The sequence below is a fragment of the Lithobates pipiens genome, unplaced genomic scaffold, assembly GCF_037356315.1.
Source record: "Lithobates pipiens isolate NorthernLeopardFrog02 unplaced genomic scaffold, aLitPip1_a1.2 Scaffold_13, whole genome shotgun sequence".
Classification (NCBI taxonomy): Eukaryota; Metazoa; Chordata; class Amphibia; order Anura; family Ranidae; genus Lithobates; species Lithobates pipiens.
The window spans coordinates 511926421-511947872 of NW_027507718.1; the positions used below are offsets into that span (position 1 = coordinate 511926421).

The following is a 21452-nucleotide window of genomic DNA, read 5'->3' on the forward strand; positions in this document are numbered from 1 at the left end:
AGCACGGTGGCCAAGACCATACAGTGGTTTAAACAGGACAGGTTCCACTCAGAACAGGCCTCGCCATGGTTGACCAAAGTTGAGTGCATGTGCTCAGCGTCATATACAGAGGTTGTCTTTGGGAAATAGACATATGAGTGCTGCCAGCATTGCTGCAGAGGTTAAAGGGATGGGAGGGTCAGCCTGTCAGTCCTCAGACCATACGTCACCAGCTCCGTGATGTGGTCAAGGAGGAGTGGAAGAGGACTCCAGTGGCAACCTGTGAAGCTCAGGTGACCTCCATCCCCAAGAGGGTTCCGGTGTCCTATAATATACTGTCCCCCATCAGATAGTGTCCGCTGTGTACTGCGCATGTGCAGTACACAGCACACACAGATTCCGAAAATACCCGAAGATGAATGGAGCCTGCACCGTGAGTCCAGGTTCTATCCCCACCATCCAAGTGGACATAGAGTTGGAATAGAGTTGGCTATGTCCACTTGGATGGTGGGGCTACCACCTCCACTCACGGCGCAGGCGCCATTCATTTTTGGAGATTTTCCGAAGCTTCGTCTGCTCCATACTGCGCATGCGCAGTACGGGGCGGACACTATATGATGGCAGGACACTATCTGCCAGAACACCGGCAGTCCTGGAAAATAATGGTGGTCACAAAAAATATTGACACTTCGGGTCCAATTTGGACATTTTCACTTAGGGGTGTACTCACTTTTGTTTCCAGCGGTTTAGACATTGATGGCTGTGTGTTGAGTTATTTTGAGGGGACAGAAAATTTACACTGTTATACAAGCTGTACACTCACTACTTTACATTGTAGCAAAGCGTAATTTCTCCAGTGTTGTCACATGAAAAGATAGAATAAAATATTTACAAAAATGTGAGGGGTGTACTCATTATTGTGAGATACGATATATAAAATAATATGCATAGTGGTTGGAGGGAAGCTTCAGAATGGCAAAGATGTTTTTATTACAAATTATGTGAGCAGACTGCAGTTCCTCTTTAAGTGATTGTAAAGACCCAGGTGGAAAACTAACTTCCCAAAGACTAACACACTATCAATGACAAGAGGCCAGGAAAGGCCCAAGAAAGCAGAACTACAGTATAAATCCATCTCAGGATGACTACAGCCTAGAAAATACCAATTTAAAGTGGAGGGCCACCCTGAAAAATAAAATTACATTAAAATGTCGCAAAAAAATCTGGATTTTTTTTTTTTTAAACTTACCAGAAATGCCTGCTGCTAAGCAGATCGTCCTAATCTGCCTCTTCCTACTCCGCGGTGTCTTCCGGGGAATGGGGCGCTGTGTGTTGTGGGAACTGTGTGTCCCAGAACACAGCGCACCCCATTCACAAAGCGCTGCATGACTCGCGCATGCGCAGTAGTAAACAGGCAGTGAAGCCGCAAGGCATGACACTTAGTGCTCTGGACATATTTATGTTTTCTTTGTCCCACATATTGATGTAATATGGTGGCATCTATACACCTATTTCTATAATGTGATGCATTTATTGAACTGTTGTATAATCACATATCAATATGTGAACCTTTGACAGCATGGGTAGTGAGGTGTTAATCCACAGATCACTCATTAACTCATTAGGTGCCTGGTGCGAAGGTAATCACTGCAGAGGACTGACTTGTCCTCCGCACTGGGCTCATATCGACCATCTTGGGGGAACCTGTATCTGATTGAGAGCTTTTCCAAGATTTGGACTGCCATTTTGGACTCTTATAGCCCCTGCTGGATCATTTTGATGCTGTAGGACAGGGATATGCAATTAGCGGACCTCCAGCTGTTGCAGAACTACAAGTCCCATGAGGCATAGCAAGACTCTGACAGCCACCAGCATGACACCCAGAGACATGATCGGACTTGTAGTTTTGCAACAGCTGGAGGTCCACTAATTGCATATCTCTGCTGAAGGAGGTGTAAAGACAGGGAAAGACACCTGCCGATCAAGGAAAGATAGGCTTGGCTTGAGATCAAGTTCTGTAGTTGGAGAGATAGATTTAAGACAGTCCTCCAGACCTCCATGGAGACTACCTGGCATTAGGGAAGGACCTTGGTTACCCCGCATTCTGCGCACAGTTCTGCAAGGACAAAACTCATTCCGGGAGGCCACATTCAGCAGGAACAAGGGTATCTGTTTAAAGAAGAAATTATGGAGCCCCTGCTGTATGTAAGTATGGTATAAGACTGTGACAGATGTGTCTTAGGCCTCATGCACACGAGACGCAGGTGAAAACTCTGCTCAAAAAAGCTGAAACGCGCATTTAGAAGCGCGTGTTTTGCCGCGTTTGCATGCCGCGTTTAGACGCATTTATAGACTTTGAGGCCATGTATCTCTGATGCAGAAAAGTGCATGACATTTTGCAACCCGAATTTGAGGCCCCCTATCTCGGGGTCACTTGGTGACAGGATCCTCAAATTAGGATATGTTGTAGTGCCAGTTCCACTGTTGTCTGCATACCAAATTTGGGGTTCCTGGCAATAATTGGCCCTAAGATATGGGCCCCCAAAGTCGGGTCACAAAATGTCATTCTCTGATGCAGAAAAGTGCATGACATTTTGCAATCCGACTTTGGGGCCCCCTATCTCGGGGTCACTTGGTGATAGGAACCCCATATTTGGATATGTTGTAGTGCTAGATCCACAGTGTCTGCATACCAAATTTGGGGTTCCTGGCAATAATTGGCCCTAAGATATGGGCCCCCAAAGTCGGGTCACAAAATGTCATTCTCAGATCATATTTCGGAGTTTTCAAGTCCAAAAAAACGCGGGTGCCAGGTTTAGACGCGTTTAGCCGCGTTTTGCGTCTGAAACATGGAAATTTTTGCGTCTGAACCCATTTTTTTGCTTCTGGAAAAACGAGGTTAAATGCAACTGCATAAAAACGGCAAAAAACGAGACTGTGTGCATGGACACATAGGATAACATTGAATGAGTTCAGGGGCAGTTGAAAAAAGTGCCCAACTGCATCTGAACACGTGTTTAACTGCATCTCGTGTGCATGAGGCCTTAGGCCGCGTACACAGGGGCGGACTGTCCGCCCAACTAGGTTCGTCAAACAGTTTGACAAACAGTCCGTTCAAAATTTGCATGAACGGACTTGACCACACACGACGAACGAACAGTCCGCTGAAAACTTGCGCGATGACGTGAACGGCACGTACAACGGGACGAGAGATTCGAAGTCCTATACACTGCAATGCAACCTTCGGCGTGTAAATCCTTTCTGAGCATGCGCGGAACTTAGTTTGACGAACAAGCCTACACACGAGCGGACTGTCCGCTCAAACCAAGTTTCAGCGGACAGTCTTACGGAAATTCCGAAAAACTTTGTTCGTCAGACTGTCCGCTGAAACTGTCCGCTGAAGCCCACACACGAGCGGACTGTCCGCTGAAACACTGTTCAGCGGACAAAGTTGGGCGAACAGTCCGCCCGTGTGTACGCGGCCTTAGTGTTTTACTATCCATAGTTTGGCTTTGGGTAAGCAAATGCATTGTAGTAACTACCAACTATTCATTCATAAACAAGAAAATCAGAATGCCCACAAACTCACCAAGTTGTCAATGATATGGTAGATGATATTCTGGCTGTCAGTGCGGTGACTGATGTCCTCCCAGGATGATGACAAAACAACAACAGGCTTCACGTTTCCCCAGGGCAGGTAATAGTACTGACAGCCTGAAGTATAAAGCAAACAATTCCCATTAACAATGAATTCATCACTGCAATAAATGTTGAGAGAATTATATAGAGTACTGGTTCTCAACCATGGGGCTGCAGCCTTCTTTCTTCCAGGCCTTCAGCTAGCTGCAGATCTTCTAACTTCTCAAAGTGTCTCCCAAAGACACCCAACCTTCCAAAGTGGCCAGCAGTACCCCTCAGCCTCTCACAGTAACCCCAGGCCTCCTACGAGCCAGCAGTTTCCACAGTACCCACCCACATCCCACATTGTTCCCCAGCTCCAAGCAGTGCTTCCTAGCTTGCTGCAGAGACTCCAGCCCCCCACATTGACCCCAACAGTGTCCCCTCATCTCCAAAGTGCTCTCCGGTCTCCAACATTGCCCCTGCAAATCCCAAATTCTCCTGGAGAGACCTCCAGCCTCCTCTACAGACCCTCTCCCCAACCCTTTCCAGAAACCTCACCCCATTCAGGTCTGGTGCAGTGTCCCCTAACCTCCCAACATTCATCTTCCCACAGTGACACCCCAACCATAATTTCAGTGCATATTCTGTATCTCCATTCTTTTGTTGTGTGGATATAAACTTGTTAGGGCATGGAAGGTTTTGGAAGAATGTACCTGGTCCTGGTCTCAATAAGGTTGAAAACCACTGGTATAGAGCAGTGATTCTCAACCCTGTCCTCAAGTACCCCCAACAGGCCATGTTTGCAGGTTTTCCTTTATCTTGCACAGGTGTTTTAAATCAGAGTCAATGGCTTGGTATTTTGGACAACTATTTTATGTAAGAGAAATGCTCAAAACATGGCCTTTTTGGGGGTACTTGAGGACAGGGTTGAGAACCACTGGTATAGAGGACTTCAGTCAGACTACTAAGTAGGGGGATTTAACCACTTCAGCCCCGGACTATTTTGCTGGCCAAAGACCAGACCACTTTTTGCGATTCGGCACTGACAAACTGACAATTGCGCGGTCATGCGACGTGGCTCCCAAACAAAATTAGCGTCCTTTTTTTTCCCACAAATAGAGCTTTATTTTGGTGGTATTTGATCACCACTGCGGTTTTTATTTTTTGCGCTATAAACAAAAATAGAGCGCCAATTTTGAAAAAAAAACGCATTATTTTTTTTACTTTTTGTTATAATAAATATCCCCCAAAAATATATAAAAAAAACATTATTTCCCTCAGTTTAGGCCGATACGTATTTTTCTACATATTTTTGGTAAAAAAAAAATCGCAATAAGCAATTATTGATTGGTTTGCGCAAAATATTATAGCATTCACAAAATAGGGGATAGTTTTTGGTATTTTTATTAATCTTTTTTTTTTACTAGTAATGGCGGCGATCAGCGATTTTTTTATTGTGACTGCGACATTATAGTGGACACATCGGACATTTTTGACACATTTTTGCAACCATTGTCATTTATACAGCAATCACTGCTATACAAATGCAGTGATTCCTGTGTAAATGACACTGGCAGTGAAGGGGTTAACCAGTGGGTGGCAGTGTAGGGGTTAAGTGTTACTAAGTGTTGGGGGCTGGGCTTTCATTTAGTGAACACTGATCTCTTCTCCAATCACATGGAGCAGAGATCAGCGTCACTTGTTGCTAGGCAGAACGGGGAGATGCTGTTTACAACGGCATCTATTACAAGGGATGTTTACAAAAGTGATTAAAAAAAAATTAAAAGAATTAAAGTGACTGTGTAAAAATAAGACATTTTTTTTTTCTAGCCACTTCGATACAGGGAACTTATATACCTTCCTGCCCAGACCAATTTTCAGTGCTGTCGCAGTTTGAATGACAATTGTGCAGTCATGCTACACTGTACCCAAACTAAATTTTTATCATTTTGTTCCCACAAATAGAGCTTTCTTTTGGTGGTATTTGATTGCCTCTGGGATTTTTATTTTCTGCTAAACAAATAAAAAAAGATCGAAAATCTTGAAAAAAAAAATGTTTTTTTTGTTTCAGTTACAAAACTTTGTAAATAAGTAAGTTTTCTCCTTCACTGATGGGCACTGACGGGGCTTCAGTGATGGGCACTGATAAGGCGGCACTGATGGGCACCGATGAGGTGGCACCAATGAAGTGGCACTGATAGGCGGCACTGATATGCGACACAGACACTGATAGGTGGCACAAATAGGCACTGATAGGTGGCACGGATTGTCATGGATAGGTGGCATGGATTGGCATGGATGGGTGGCATGGATAGGCGGCACAAATGGGCATGGATAGACGGTATGGATGGGCATGGATAGGCAGCACGGATGGGTATGAATAGGCAGCACGGATGGGCATGGATGGGCACTGATAGGTGGCTAGGATGGGCACTGATAGGCAGCATGGATGGGCATTGATAGGTGGCATGGATGGGCACTGATAGGCGGCATTGTAATTTAAAGTATTGTAGGGATGGATGCCAATCAGTGATGCCCATTGTGGGCACTGATTGGCATCCATTATGGGCACTGGCTAGCATCCCTGGTGGTCTAGGGGGGCATACCTGGTGCTGGGCATCCCCTGGTGGTCTGATGGCATCCCTGGTGGTCCAGTGTGGGCATCGTCGGGGGGGCTGTGCTGATAATCGATCGGCACAGACCCCCCCCCCCCCGTCAGAGGAGCAGCCGATCGGCTCTCCTCTACTCACGTCTGACAGAGTGAGGAAAAGCTGATCACCGGCTCTTCCTATTTACACTGTGATCGGCTCTTTACCGAGATCGTAGTTGCGGGGTGTCAGACTGACACCCCGCAATAACGATTGCCGCGATGCGTGCCCCCGGGGGCGCGCAGCGGCTTAATATCCTGATCACGTCATATGACGTCCGGTCAGGGTATTAAAACCACTTTGCCACCATCATTTTGCTATATGGCGGGCGGCAAGTGGTTAAAGAGCCCCCTTCCCTCCATGCTTGCACATGGAGCGAGCGCATACGTAAGTCACGCAGGCATATGTAAAAAAGGGTTTGCACCACACATGAGGTAGCACCACAAACGTTAGAGCAAGAGAAATAATTCTAGCACTAGACCTCCTCTGTAACTCTAAATAGGTAACCTGTAAAGGCGTTTAAAACATTGTCTATGGAGATTTTTAAGCACCTTCGCTTGTCACCATTCCACGAGCGTGTGCAATTTTAAAGCGTGACATTTTAGGTATCTATTTACTCTGCGTAACATAATCTTTCATATTATACAAAGTGGGTTATATATTGTGTTTTCCTTTTCTTTTATTCATTAAAATGTATTTTTTCCCCAAAAATTTCGTTTGAAAAACTGCTGTGCAAATACCGTGTGACATAAATAATTGCAACAATCGTAATTTTATTCCCTAGGGTCTCTGCTAAAAAAAAATATATAATGTAAAAAAATATATAATGTTTGGGGGTTATAAGTACCATATTTATTGGCGTATAACACGTGCACCCCAAGTTTAGGAGGGAAGTTTAAGGAAAAAAACTTACATTTAAATGCCCATCAATGCAACCATGTCAGTCATTTGCAGCCTTGTCAGTGTTGTTGCAGGCTTGGCAATTAAAAATGGCGCCGCCGAGATACAGAGCGGATGTCCTACGTATCTTGGCAGCGCTCGGTAGCTCTCGGCCGTTCTCGGCGGCTTTCGGCTATTTTTGACCACACTCGGCCGTTCATGGCGGCTTCGCCCGTTCTCGGTGGCTTTCAGCTTTCCAAAAGCTGCCTAAAGTGGTCAAAACCTGCAAAGAATGGCTGAAAATAGCCGAAAGCCGCCGAGAACGCCCGAAAGCCGCATAAAACCTCACAATCGGTGGGGGGTTGGCGTATATCACTCACCCACGATTTCCCCCTGATTTTAAGGGGGAAAAAGTGCATGTTATACACCGATAAATATGGTAATTTTCTAGCAAAAAATACTGATTTAAACTTTTAAACAAAAAATGCCAGAAAAGGCCAGGTCTTCAATTGGTTAAAGTGTATCTAAATCCCAAAAAATTTATATGTAGCAGCTTATGGATCCTTAGATGTGGCAGCTGCTTTAGTTTTCATTTGTTCAGGTGTTTTTTTTTTTCCCCCTTTATTATGACGTTGTGATCCTGCCAGTAACAGCAGAGCCCCCTCCCTCTACTTTCCTCTTGCCGTTGTTTGTCTCAGAAAGTGTTCACAGTGGTGACAAGTTTTGGCTATAAATCAGCCGTCTTCTTCATAGCTGTTGTTGGATTGGCTACAGCAGGAGGGGGAAGGTCAGTACTCATAATTCAGGTTAGAAAGCTCTTATGCCGCGTACACACGGTCGGAGAATCCGTCGGAATGCGTCTTATCGGACTGTGTCGTCAGATGATCCGACTGTGTGTGGTATGCATTGGACTGATTCTGTCCGAATCTCCGTCGGACCCAATTTTCCAATATGTTGGAAATATTTCCCGACCAACTGGGCCAGTCGGACGTAATCCGATGTGTAGAGAATTTTGATCGGACCAAGTGCCACGCATGCTCAGATCAAATTCCTACATCAAAGCTATTGGCTACTAGCCTGAATCAAGTCCCATCGTAACGAAATTACGTCATCACATTCTGAAAGATCAGATTTTTCGACAACTTAGTCCGACCGTGTGTATGCAAGAGTTTCGGACACAATCCGTCAGACTAAATCTGACAGACTAAATCTGACGGACAAAATCCGACGGATTTGGTTGGCAGAATCTCCGACCGTGTGTACAGGGGCTTAGAAACATGGCACAAAGTGACACATGTACTTGATCCCATAGGGCACAAGCTGGTAAATTAAAATTATAATGATAGATCTTCATTAACCTCCCTGGCGGTATGATTAGTTCTGGTTTTAGGTGCTGAAAGCGGTACAATTATTTTGCATGGAAATTTGGCGTTTTATATTGTAGTCCTGCAATTCTTAGGAATAACTCTCTTAAATCTGTTCAAACCAGAGTCTGGCAGACATCCCGGGTATGATAAAGTTTATAATATAATAAATAATAACAAAAATTATTCAATAATGTAATCAAATCCAAAAACACTGAAATTTGCTCATTTGCAGAATTGTCGCTGTCATTAGATTTAGTGTTTGATGACGGATCTCCCCACAAATCGCTATCGCTCAATTCTGCAAGTGATTCTAATATATTATCGCTGTTTTCTAGTTGGTCTAAAATCACTTTTGACATAAAGGGACACTTTTTGGTTGCTATGGACAATCTCCAAATTCCAGGCAGAAAAAACAGTATTTATAATATAAAAGTGCATGCAGCGCACTGGACAGACCACTAGGGACAAAGGGGGTGTGTAATTTTTTTATACAGTACTGTAATCTGTAAGATTACAGTACTGTGTGTGTTTTGTGTGTTTTTACTTTTTTGAATTTGGCGCCAATCTCCGCTCCCGTGCGCCACAACGTCGCAGGGAACGGAGCTTGGCGGCACTCGGGCACTGTGTGAATCGAGCGGAGGACAGCTCGATCACACAGCGCGGAGGACATCGCTGGATCCAGGGGACAAGATAAGTAAGTCTCCCTGTATCCAGCCATGTGATCCCGAGTCTGGCTCGGGGTTACCGCTTATGATAGTAAAATCCCAACCCGAGCCAAACTCGGGATCACCGCCAGGGAGGTTAAGAAAAAAAATTTTTTGTGAATACTTTACAAAGTTTCTTATGTGGAGATCTTTTCAGTAACAGAACTTCCTATTATTAGAAGATGACAACACAGTAAGCTGTTGCTTGTAATTAACAGCAAAGTTGGCAGCCTGCTGTGTGCGCTCCTTCAGTTGGCTGTTGGGTTGCCCATCAAGTCTATCAAATTGGTAGCCAACAGCCAACTGATAGCCCTTGTACACACGGTCGGACATTCCGACAACCAAATCCATCAGATTTTGCCCGAAACTGGTGTTGCATACACACAGTCGGACAAAGTCGCCGGAAAATCCGATCGTTCGGAACGTGATGATGTTATTTCGTTACGACGGGAATACCTTCAGGCTAGTAGCCAATAGCTTTGGTCTAGGAATTTGATCTGAGCATGCGTGGCACTTTGTCCGATCGGAATTCTCTACCAACGATCGGACAAAGTCCGATTGGATCATGTTGTCGGAAAATTTTACAGCCCAGCTCTAAAACTTTGTTGGTCGGATATTCAGACGGAAACAGTCCGATGGAGCCCACACACGGTCGGATTATCTGACAACATGTTCTGATCGGACATTTTCCGTCAGAATGTCCGACCGTGTGTACAAGGTCAATAGAGCAGCCAATATTTGCTAGGTAGCGCCTTAGCATTGTCATCCTCTAACAGGAAATGCTGTTAATGACAGATCTCTAAGCAAGAAAGCAGCTTCACAAAAAAAATGTTCTTTAAACTGTATACATTGAGGCACAATGCCAAACATGCAAAAAAATGTTTGTTGTCTATGTAGCCCAGCAATGGCTCTTACCATCAAACACGGCTCCACTGTATTGAGTGGTGGAGGCCAGAGGCAAGCAGGTGGTGTCATATTTATTGCCATAGTTCCCGATGCTGACTTCAAACTGGATGGCGTCATCCACGTCCTGCAGCATGGTGGCCGAGTAGAAGGCAGCAAAGAGGCAGTACTTCCGTCTCCGCAGATATCGCTGTAAAACCAGGACAATAGAGTCTAAAACAGTGATTGTCAACTTATGAGCTAAAGGGGGCCTCAAATGCGGCCCCTCACATCACCAAAGGATCTCACATAATCTTCAATATATGTAATGCTTGAGAGGGCTGTCAGTAACTGTAGACCTAATAGAGGAAATGACCTTTACCTAGTCTGTCATCCTCTCCACCTCTTAACCAAGACATGTTTAAACAGGAAGAACATAAGTAAGCCTCTTAACATAGAATTCCTGAGCTTGGAAAAAACATTGGTAACCTAACTTGGATCATTTATGTCTTTCTGACTACAGGGTGCTTCAGGCCTTCCAACATTCTCAAATAATATGAGCAACCATTTAGCAGGAAAATTTGGAACTAACATTCTTCTGCCCTCCTTCAGGCAGACCTGTCATTACCTCAACTCGTAAAAGGTCATCAGAAGGAATGTCCTCCACCTTCTGCTCCGAGTGCTCCACCAACTTGGTTTCCAGTTCCAGCAGAATGCGCCCGCGATACGCTACACCTTCTCCCTTCCAAAACAAAGAGAGGACATTTCAGAAGGAAAATACCAGTAAGGTAACAGAGGAAGGGGAGACATGTGGTGACAGCTGACCCGAATAATTGATGTGGGACAGGCCAAATACCCAACCCAATGCCAGACAGTCTGTAGAATCTTTATGGAATAATTTCCCAGCATAAATTCTAGTCTTGCAGGAAGGAAGAAGAACCTTAATGCAATACTAGTCTTTGAAGAGACTCATCATATTGTCCATGTCAGGGCTGGGCTCATCCCTTCCTTCTCTGAGCTGGCTGCTCAGCAGTCAGCTAATTGCCAGCTCCCATCTCTCTCCACAGTTACTCAGCTGTTGATAATATCCTGCTCTTCAGTCCTGCCTACTTAAGCCGAGCAGTCCAGAGGATCTCTTGGTCAACATCACAAGAAACATCTCATGTGTTCCTGTTTAAAGACTGGCTTTGCTGACATCTCTTCTGGCTCAAGATCCTGCTTACTGTTCCACTACTTTGATCCCTGACTTCTGGCTTGGCAGACTATCTGTTACGGTTGCTGAGCTTTGGTTATATTTTGACTACGTTGGTTCTTTTTACCTTTATTATTAAACAAATATAATTTAACTGTACCTCTGTCTTGGTCTGACTTCATGGTTTCTAACAATCCATTCAGGCCATGGACAAAGATAAGGTCTGTGTATGCCTACTTCCCAACCACACTAAACTAAGCTTTGGACAGTGACCGCATGTTATTGGATGCAGTCACTATTCAGCCACCACTTTTTCTATCTGGCTCCTTCAAAAAGGAATTCAGCAGAAATTCAAGCAGTATATAGCCAGCTTAACACAGTTTCTAACCCTCCTCTTGCCCCACCATTCCACTAAAATGTATGTTTACTAGAGTGATTTCCCCTTGCAGGTGACATGACAGGAGGTGAGTTCAATGGTATCCTACATCAACACAGTCATCAATAAGAACCTCTGGGGGCCAGTTATTTTTTGGGAGATTTTTGAACCTAGTATTCTTAGTTAAGCTTTATTTAAAATCAGGGGCCCTATTTAAACCGGACCTGTCATCACATATATTTTTAATCTTAAATGCATATATGGTAAGTGCTGTGTCAGGTATTTATTACCTCTCACAGAGATCACAGTACCCCCTAACAATACATTTCCTCTATAGAAGAACAAGCAAGTTTGTTCAGACACAGGTGCATAAATACTGGCCAACAACAAATTACCAGCACCAAAACAGCAGCCCTGAGCAGTACCAGGATGGATCTTTTAGAAACCGAGGAGAAAAGGAGAAAATGATAAAATGACGAATGTCTCTTCTGCCTACCCCTCAGCCTGGTCCTGTATCATATGTTTGATCACCACTAGGAAAATCTCTTCATTGAGTCCGCATTCTCAACTTGTTTAAAATAATCTACTATGGAATTCTTACCTTGCCCATATTGAGCTCATCATAGGGATCCGGGAAGCCAGTAAACTCTCGGGGGCTGCCGTACAGGTTCAGGTAGCAGGGTCCAAAGGTGGGTAGAAAACCCACATCGTCATCAACTAAAAATTCAAAACAACCATAAGCAAAGTGAATGCCATAAAAAAACACCCAAGAATATTAGTGATTGCTCATACACTAATCCTCTTTATTAGTCCAAGGTGTAAATGTCTAACTTACACTATGAGCTCATACCTGTACAGAGATATCCCACAATGCAATTATTGTGCAGTACAAGCTGTAGTTTAAAGGTATCAGTCAATTTAGATGACCAATAAAAAGACTTGTATACTAATAACTATATACACCTAATAATACAAGTGATGATATCGTTGAATACAAGTTAAATTTATTCTTCAAAGGTCTTTAGATTATTTTCTGCACAGATATACTGTTTGCAGACCATGCTGTCCTGTACCACCAAATGATTTTAAAGTAATTTCCACTTAGAAATGGCATAAAATCTGCCTCTACCGTTAGTGGAAGTGGAGCTTTCCGCCCTCCCACTGCAGAGCTCTGTGCTGGAATAGCTCAGTAACAACCACACCCATCATCACAAAGACGTGTAGGAAGTGAGGGGGCGTGTCTGACCAGGTCTGTTAAGATTACAAATTGCATTGGGTAGAGTGATCTTACTCTGGAGCCTATTGGATGGCTCAGTTATTTATTTATATATATATATATATATATATATATATATATATATATATATACACATATATATATATATATATATATATATATATATATATATATATATATATATATATATATATTTATATATATATATATATATATATATTTATATATATATAGGGCATAGGAGGCCCAAACCTCCACAAAGAATTCCTCACCGCATAAAGGAAAGGTGAGACACTTATCCCATATACAATGTACAAGCAGGTTTGCATGACTTTTGTGTCTTTTTACTCCCAAGAAAATATTTTACACACTAGCGTTTTACCATTTATTGCTGTGCTTTACTGCTTTTTCATTTTTATGTGCAAGATTCTAAATGATAAAGGGAACTCGTCACCAAAGTGCACGCTGTAGCCTGAATATTCGTAGTAAAGTAGGTGTCTATGGTTTACCACATCAGTTCATTTTGTATCAATTTATATGGCTTACACGGCAGGCTTACTTTAACATGCAGAAACCAATCAGAAGTCAGCTTTTACTGCCCTAAACCAATGAAAACTGATATCTGATTGGATCACTACACTATCAGAGGAAAAGCCTATGAAAAATACCCCGCGTTGGCGGTTGGACGCCATTTGTTATCTGGCATTGCTGGGCATGTTTTGAAGGTCCTTCTGCCCTTTACTTTAGATTTGTTTCCGCCCGGTGTCTGTCTTTTCAAGGTCAATCAGTAGCGCCTACCCAATCTGTCCTGAGGAAGCAAATTTCTGCGAAACATGTTGACAAGCATGCATGGAGGACTCTGATGTCTAGTCACATTTTCTTGTATATCGGATGCAGTCCTCTTTTTTAACGGGCCTGATCAACCCTGAGGTAGGCAGATGTAAACGTCTGTTTACACCCGCCGGTCAATAGGAATGCATGGACCATCAGGTGGACCTGATCAGATAGCCCGTGTGAAAGGACTCTAAAAGATACCAGAGCAGGACTCCAACTGAAAAATGTCACCCAGATATGGCTACATTCATTCCGCTGTATATAGAGTATATTATAGATATAACAGTAAAACAGTAATATACACTGTAACATACAATGTGTGTGTGTGTATATATATATATATATTGCAGCCATCACCGACAATCACGCTAGGTCTTATTTTTGGGGAAACAGGGTATATTCTATCTTTTATTTCGGACCTTTATACTGTTTATATAATACCTTTTACGTGCACCCTTTAAAATTGTTGTCAGATGTGAATTCTATTACCTCTGTATTTCTTTTATAGTTTAGCTTAGTAATTGTTACTTTTGTATGTAAAAAAATCTAATAAAATAAGATTGAACTAAAAAATTTCACTTTTACAGGTGTTGACTTTTTGTTTTTCTAGCCAGTAAAAGTACCTCTATGTAAGCCTAACTATGCACACATAGGGGTTGATTCACTAGGACAACTTTCACACCAAGCTGCGGGGGGCGTCGGCGTTAAAGCGGCGCTATTTTTTGCACCGCTTTACTGTCTTTTAGCGGCGCTATTTGGCCACTAGCAGAGTGGTTTTAACCTCCCGCTGGAAGCTGAAAAGGAGTTAAATACCGTCGGAGTGGCGTTTTGCCGGGCGGAATCATAGCGCTGCCCCATTGATTTCAATTGGGAGCAGCAGTGGAGGAGAGGTGAGTTCACTGCTCCAAAGAAGCTGCTGGCAGGACTTTTTGTGACGCCCTTTAGGAGGGTGTCCCCCCACCCCAAAGCACCTTGGGGGACAAGGGCCTCTTCCCAAACAACCCTTGGCGGTGGTTGTGGGGGTCTGCGGGCTTATCGGAAACTGGAAGCGCCCTTTAACAAGGGGACCCCCAGATCCCACGCCCCGTATGTAAATGAGCATGGGATATATTGTACCCCTACCCATTCACCAAAAAAAAAAGACGTATAGTGTTGCAAAACACAAGCAACAGTTTTTGACAAGTCCTTTATTAAAAATCGTGTCTTCTTCCTGCGGTGTTTCTTCTCCCTCTGCTGTCTTCTCCTTCTTCTCTCTCCGGTGATGTCTTTTTCGCCTGCCGCTGCCTGCTAAAAATAAAAAACACTGTCTTCCTCCAATGCTGGCTGCCTTCGTTGTGTGCCATTTCTTATACAGCCATGAGGCGAGGCCAATCCGGCGACATCACCCGGAAACCCTGCCTCCCGCTGTGTGCCATTTCTTATATAGCCATGGGGCGCGGCCATCCAGTGACGTCACCCGGAGACTGCGTCCCTTGTGACGCCACCAGCCGCTGTTGTCTGAATGGACTCTAAGATGAAACCAGCAACTTGTACCATTTCCAGAAGAAGCAGTAGTTTCCAGCAGCAACAGCCTCCATAGTGATCCTCGAGAGGCTCTTCCAGCCTCTCTGTAATTTTCCTCTCCGCAGGGGGCACCACTTCTTCCAGATTTTCTCTAAGGGCTTCCTGAGCCCAGTACCCAAGCAGAAAGACTACCGTATATACTCGAGTATAAGCCGAGATTTTCAGCCTCTTTTTTGAGGCTGAAAGTGCCCCCCTCGGCTTATACTCGAGTCATCACCGTCTGCCTGCCCGATCAGCGTGTCGAGCAGACAGACGGCGGACATTCTACTATTCAAAAGCCGCGCCTCCGTCTGTGATAGGCGGAACACTCAATTTCCCAGCAGTCAGTGGTCCGCCTATCACGGACATCCGCTCATCCTCATACTACGGACGAGGATGAGAGGATGTCCGTGATAGGCGGAACACAGACTGCTGGGAAATTGAGTGTTCCGCCTATCACAGATGGAGGCGCGGCTTTTGAACAGAGGAATGGCCGCCGAGGCGCCGACGAAGAGCGGCGATCCTGGCATGGCAGAAGGACGGAGGCTCGGGATGGAGGCTCGGGACGACGGAGGCACGGGACGACGGAGGCACGGGACGGAGGCACGGGGCGGAGGCTCGGGACACAGGTAGGCTGGACACACAAGGCTGCACGGACACACACACAGGGATGGATGGACACACACACAGGGATGGATGGACACACACACAGGGATGGATGGATGGACACACACACAGGGATGGATGGATGGACACACACACAGGGATGGATGGATGGACACACACACACACACAGGGATGGATGGACGGACACACACACAGGGATGGACGGACACACAGGGATGGATGGACACACAGGGATGGACAGGCATGTCTCACCCTCGGCTTATACACGAGTCAATAAGTTTCCCAGTTTTTTTGGGGTAAATTGGGGGCCTCGGCTTATATTCGGGTCGGCCTATACTCGAGTATATACGGTATACTATATAGGTAGGCTTCTGCTTCGCGGCATTTGGTCCAAGAGCATGCAAAGGCCTCCCTGATAACTCAGCATGCACCCTCTCCTGGCTGCTGCCCAAGATGAAGACAGAGCTCACAAGCTCTATGCCATATATTTTTGCCCCCCCCCCCCAGCATGCACCAGTGGCAATAAACCTCCTACTGGTTGGCTAGAGAAAACATAAATATTCATAACTAAGTATAACTGTATCTTCTCACACTATTGCCAGAGATACCAGTGGCAACTTCTGGCAGCAGAGAGAAACCATAACTCAATGGAGTTCAGGGAAAAACCAAATAAACAGACTAATAATCAGTCTGGGCTGACTACCACCCAGCAAGATTACATTTATATTTATTTATATATAAATATATATATATATGTGTATATATATATAGATAGATAGATAGATAGAGATATATATATATATATATATACACAGTGCCTTGCGAAAGTATTCGGCCCCCTTGAACTTTTCAACCTTTTGCCACATTTCAGGCTTCAAACATAAAGATATAAAATGTTAAATTTTTTTGTGAAGAATCACCAACAAGTGGGACACAATTGTGAAGTGGAACGAAATCTATTGGATTTTTGAAACTTTTTTAACTAATAAAAAAATGAAAAGTGGGGCGTGCAAAATTATTCGCCCCCCTTGCGTTAATACTTTGTAGAGCCACCTTTTGCTGCGATTACAGCTGCAAGTCGCTTGGGGTATGTCTCTATCAGTTTTGCACATCGAGAGACTGAAATTCTTGCCCATTCTTCCTTGCAAAACAGCTCCAGCTCAGTGAGGTTGGATGAAGAGCGTTTGTGAACAGCAGTTTTCAGCTCTTTCCACAGATTCTCGATTGGATTCAGGTCTGGACATTGACTTGGCCATTCTAACACCTGGATACGTTTATTTGTGAACCATTCCTTTGTAGATTTTGCTGTATGTTTGGGATCATTGTCTTGTTGGAAGATAAATCTCCATCCCAGTTTTAGGTCTTTTGCAGACTCCAACAGGTTTTCATCCAGAATGGTCCTGTATTTGGCTGCATCCATCTTCCCCTCAATTTTAACCATCTTCCCTGTCCCTGCTGAAGAAAAGCAGGCCCAAACCATGATGCTGCCACCACCATGTTTGACAGTGGGGATGGTGTGTTGAGGGTGATGAGCTGTGTTGCTTTTACTCCAAACATATCGTTTTGCATTGTGGGCAAAAAGTTAGATTTTGGTTTCATCTGACCAGAGCACCTTCTTCCACATGTTTGGTGTGTCTCCCAGGTGGCTTGTGGCAAACTTTAGACTTTTTATGGATATCTTTGAGAAATGGCTTTCTTCTTGCCACTCTTCTATAAAGGCCAGATTTGTGCAGTGTACGACTGATTGTTGTCCTATGGACAGACTCTCCCACCTCAGCTGTAGTTCTCTGCAGTTCATCCAGAGTGATCATGGGCCTCTTGGCTGCATCTCTGATCAGTCTTCTCCTTGTCTGAGCTGAAAGTTTAGAGGGACGGCCAGGTCTTGGTAGATTTGCAGTGGTCTGATACTCCTTCCATTTCAAAATGATTGCTTGCACAGTGCTCCTTGGGATGGTTGAAGCTTGGGAAATCTTTTTGTATCCAAATCCGGCTTGAAACTTCTCCACAACAGTATTACGGACCTGCCTGGTGTGTTCCTTGGTCTTCATGATGCTCTCTGCGCTTTCAACAGAACCCTGAGACTATCACAGAGCAGGTGCATTTATACAGAGACTTGATTACACACAGGTGGATTCTATTTATCACCATCAGTCATTTAGGACAACATTGGATCATTCAGAGATCCTCGCTGAACTTCTGGAGTGAGTTTGCTGCACTGAAAGTAAAGGGGCCGAATAATTTTGCACACACCACTTTTCAGTTTTTTATTTGCTAAAAAAGTTTAAAATATCCAATAGATTTCGTTCCACTTCACAATTGTGTCCCACTTGTTGGTGATTCTTCACAAAACATTAAAATTTTATATATTTATGTTTGAAGCCTGAAATGTGGCAAAAGGTTGAAAAGTTCAAGGGGGCCGAATACTTTCGCAAGGCACTGTATATATATATATATATATATATATATATATATATATATATATATATATATATATATATAGATATTTAGAAATGTGTAAAAATCTTTAAAATTGGGATTTAAATAGTGCTTACCGAAATGGTGATCTACTTGAACAAGCAAAATATAAAATTGACATGGTATATTCATTGTTATGATCTAAATCAGGGGTCTCCAAACTTTCTAAAGAGGAATTTTGAAATGGGCAGTTCATGCAAGAAAACCATGGAGAAGAAGCATGGAGAAGTGGTCAGAAATGTCATCTAATCGACATCAGAGACTGGAGGACTGGTATCCAAGATGTCATTCCTGCTAGATGGGACAATGCCAGTTTCCGAGGCCAGGAATGCCCTTACTTTTTCCACTGCAAACCATTACATTTATTGATCTATTGATAGTTTTGTTGAATAAATTATTGAAAAAGGTATTTATCTTGTGTTCGTGTTCTTATTAAAGTCTATCACCTTTATCTGTAGGAACTGTTTGAATGAAGGTTTAATGTTTGCTCATTCATATGAGTGAAAAAGTCATCAGTTCCCATGAGGTGTATTTATTTTTTCACATGCCTGTATATACTGTATATACCTCCATACTTGCCAGCTGAAATCTCATCAAATATTGGATGTGTTATGTGTAAGCCCTTGTACACACGGTCGGACATTCCGACCACAAAATCCGTCTGATTTTTTCAGACGGATTTTGCCTGAAACTGGTGTTGCATACACACGGTCGGACAAAGTTGTCGGAAAATCCAATCGTTCGGAATGTGATGACGTTCGTTCAGGCTAGTAGCCAATAACTTTGGTATTGTAATTTGATCTGAGCATGCGTGGCACTTTGTCCGATCGGAATTCTCTACAAACGACCAGAAAAAGTCCAGTCGGATCATGTTGTCGGAAAATTTTATATCCAGCTCTCAAACTTTGTTGGTCGGACATTCCGACGGAAAAAGTCAGATGGAGCCCACACACAGTCGGATTATCCGACAACCCGGTGCGATCGGACATTTTCCGTCGGAATGTCTGACTGTGTCTACAAGGGCTAAGAGGGTTACTGAAGATTTCAAATTTCACAGAGGCCCCCCTTCCCCCCTCTTCCATTGGGCTTACCTTCTCCATTGGGTGCTTTATTTTTTATTATCATATGTTTATGGCCGGTATAACAAAGACAATCGTTTTTGATACAGTCAGTTAGACCAAACTCCCTTCTAAAACATGATTACAAAATCTTGACAAACGTTATGTCCCTCCAGTTGATGGACGGACAATCTTTAGAAATTGGCTAAATGTATTTTTTTATGTATAATTTTAACCTCATTCAAAAAAAAAAAAAAGTAGAGATTGCCCAGAGCAGCTTCATAATTAGGTAAATCTGTCAGAATTGGGACTTTCCACAAAAAAAACAAGCAAATTCAATTAGACCATTTAGAGGACCCCCCTGCTTTTTTTTTGTTCCTTCATTGTGTGGCAAGTTCAGATACAAAGAGAGTTTAGCAGAGTGCTTCTTTAGGCCATTCTATGTCAGAATGGCACACCGCGGATCAAACTGTACAATTTCCACACAACATTATATGGGACGTACTGTCAAGTACTGCAGACGCTGAGCCCGGAGCCTCATCTGGAGCATAAAGAGACAATTGTTGGTTAGGTGATGGTAATGACATAATAAGGATGGAAGGATGGACTGGCGGAGGACATGCAGGAGTGCAAGGAGATACCATGAACCATTGCAGCTCACAACACATCCCTGAGAAACTGGGAATTGTAGGAAATCGTAAGAGATGACAGCTGCACACACAGTGGTTGATTTACTAAAGGCAGACGGTGCACTTTGCAAGCGCAAGTGCTCCAGAACTTAATAAATGAGGGGAAGCTCTGCTGACTTCCATCATCCAGTCATGTGCAAGCAAAAATGCATTATTATTTTTTAACTTTCCTTGCATGTGATTGGGTACTCTTTGCAAAGTGAATGTTCACCTAATTTACTAAGCTCTGGAGCAACTGCACTTGCAAAGTGCACAGTCTATCTGCCTTTAGTAAATCAACCCCTGTAAGTGCAGGGCGCCATACTAAGGGAGCACTAAGGCCTCATACACACTGGACATTTTTAAGGATCTTGTAAGGATTTTTTTTGTCTGCCTCTAAACATAACAGCATGTTAGTTAGCCTGCGGGGTTGATTTACTACCTGGAGAGTGCAAAATCTGGTGCAGCTTCCTTTTTTTTTTTGTCAATGCTTAAAGGGGTTGTAAAGGTTTGTGTTTTTTCTATGCAATGAGGTGAAAAAAACACCTGTCAGGGTCTGCCTCCCCCCCAAGACCCCTCAAACTTGACCCACAGGGACGCACTGTCCCTCTGCCTGGGGTTCTCAGTTGTTGTGTTGATTAGATAGATTAATAGCAGCGCAGCCATTGACTCTCGCTGCTGTTAATCAAATCCAATGACGTGGGGGGAGGGGGTGGGGTGGGGCAGAATCCTGCATTCGGCTTCTATGGACACCGAATGCTGGACTCGGGAGCACGTCTGAAAGGTAACCCCCTCGGGAAAACACTTCTCCGAGGGGGTTATCAGATGTGGGGCGAAGCTGCGAGAGCAGACGAGGGACCCCAGAAGACCAGGTTCGGGGCCACTCTGTGTAAAATCTGTACAGTGGAGGTAAATATATGTTTGTTAATTTTTTTTAAAAACATCTTTAGCTTTACAATCACTTTAATTGAACAAGCTGAAGTTTGGAGCCAATTGGCTACCATGCACTGCTGCACCAGATTTTGCACTCTACAGTTTTAGTAAATAAATCCCTACTATGCACTAGACATGTGCAATTCATTTAGTTCCAAATTAGTTTTTTAACGAATTTAGACAAATTCGTTAATTCCGAATTTTTGAATTTCCAAAATTTCCGAATTTCTAAATTTGCGAAATTACGAATTTCCGAAATTTAGAATTTCCGAATTTTCAGGTTTCCGAATTTCCGTATTTTTGAATTTCCGAATTTCGAATTCTCGGATTTCCAATTTTCCGAATTTCCAGATTTCGGATTTCCAAATTTTGAATTTTCGGAATTCCGAATTTTCGGAAATTCGAAAATCAGAAAAAAAGAAAGAAAATC

General features: G+C 43.5%; 1 protein-coding gene across 7 annotated transcripts in view; it reads right to left on the reverse strand.

Moving 5' to 3' along the window:
- DYSF (dysferlin) overlaps positions 1–21452 on the reverse strand; it is a 378584-nt gene that overhangs the window by 124311 nt on the left and 232821 nt on the right. For 5 of the 7 annotated variants that reach the window (XM_077478063.1, XM_077478064.1, XM_077478061.1 and 2 more), the window contains exons 17-21: positions 19927–19962; positions 12250–12365; positions 10709–10822; positions 10114–10291; positions 3569–3693 (exon numbers count right to left, since the gene is read on the reverse strand). In XM_077478063.1, coding sequence (XP_077334189.1) covers positions 3569–3693; positions 10114–10291; positions 10709–10822; positions 12250–12365; positions 19927–19962 — 569 coding nt within the window. The remainder of the gene's footprint in view (positions 1–3568; positions 3694–10113; positions 10292–10708; positions 10823–12249; positions 12366–19926; positions 19963–21452) is intronic. The other 2 variants (XM_077478068.1, XM_077478062.1) reach the window with 1 other exon arrangement.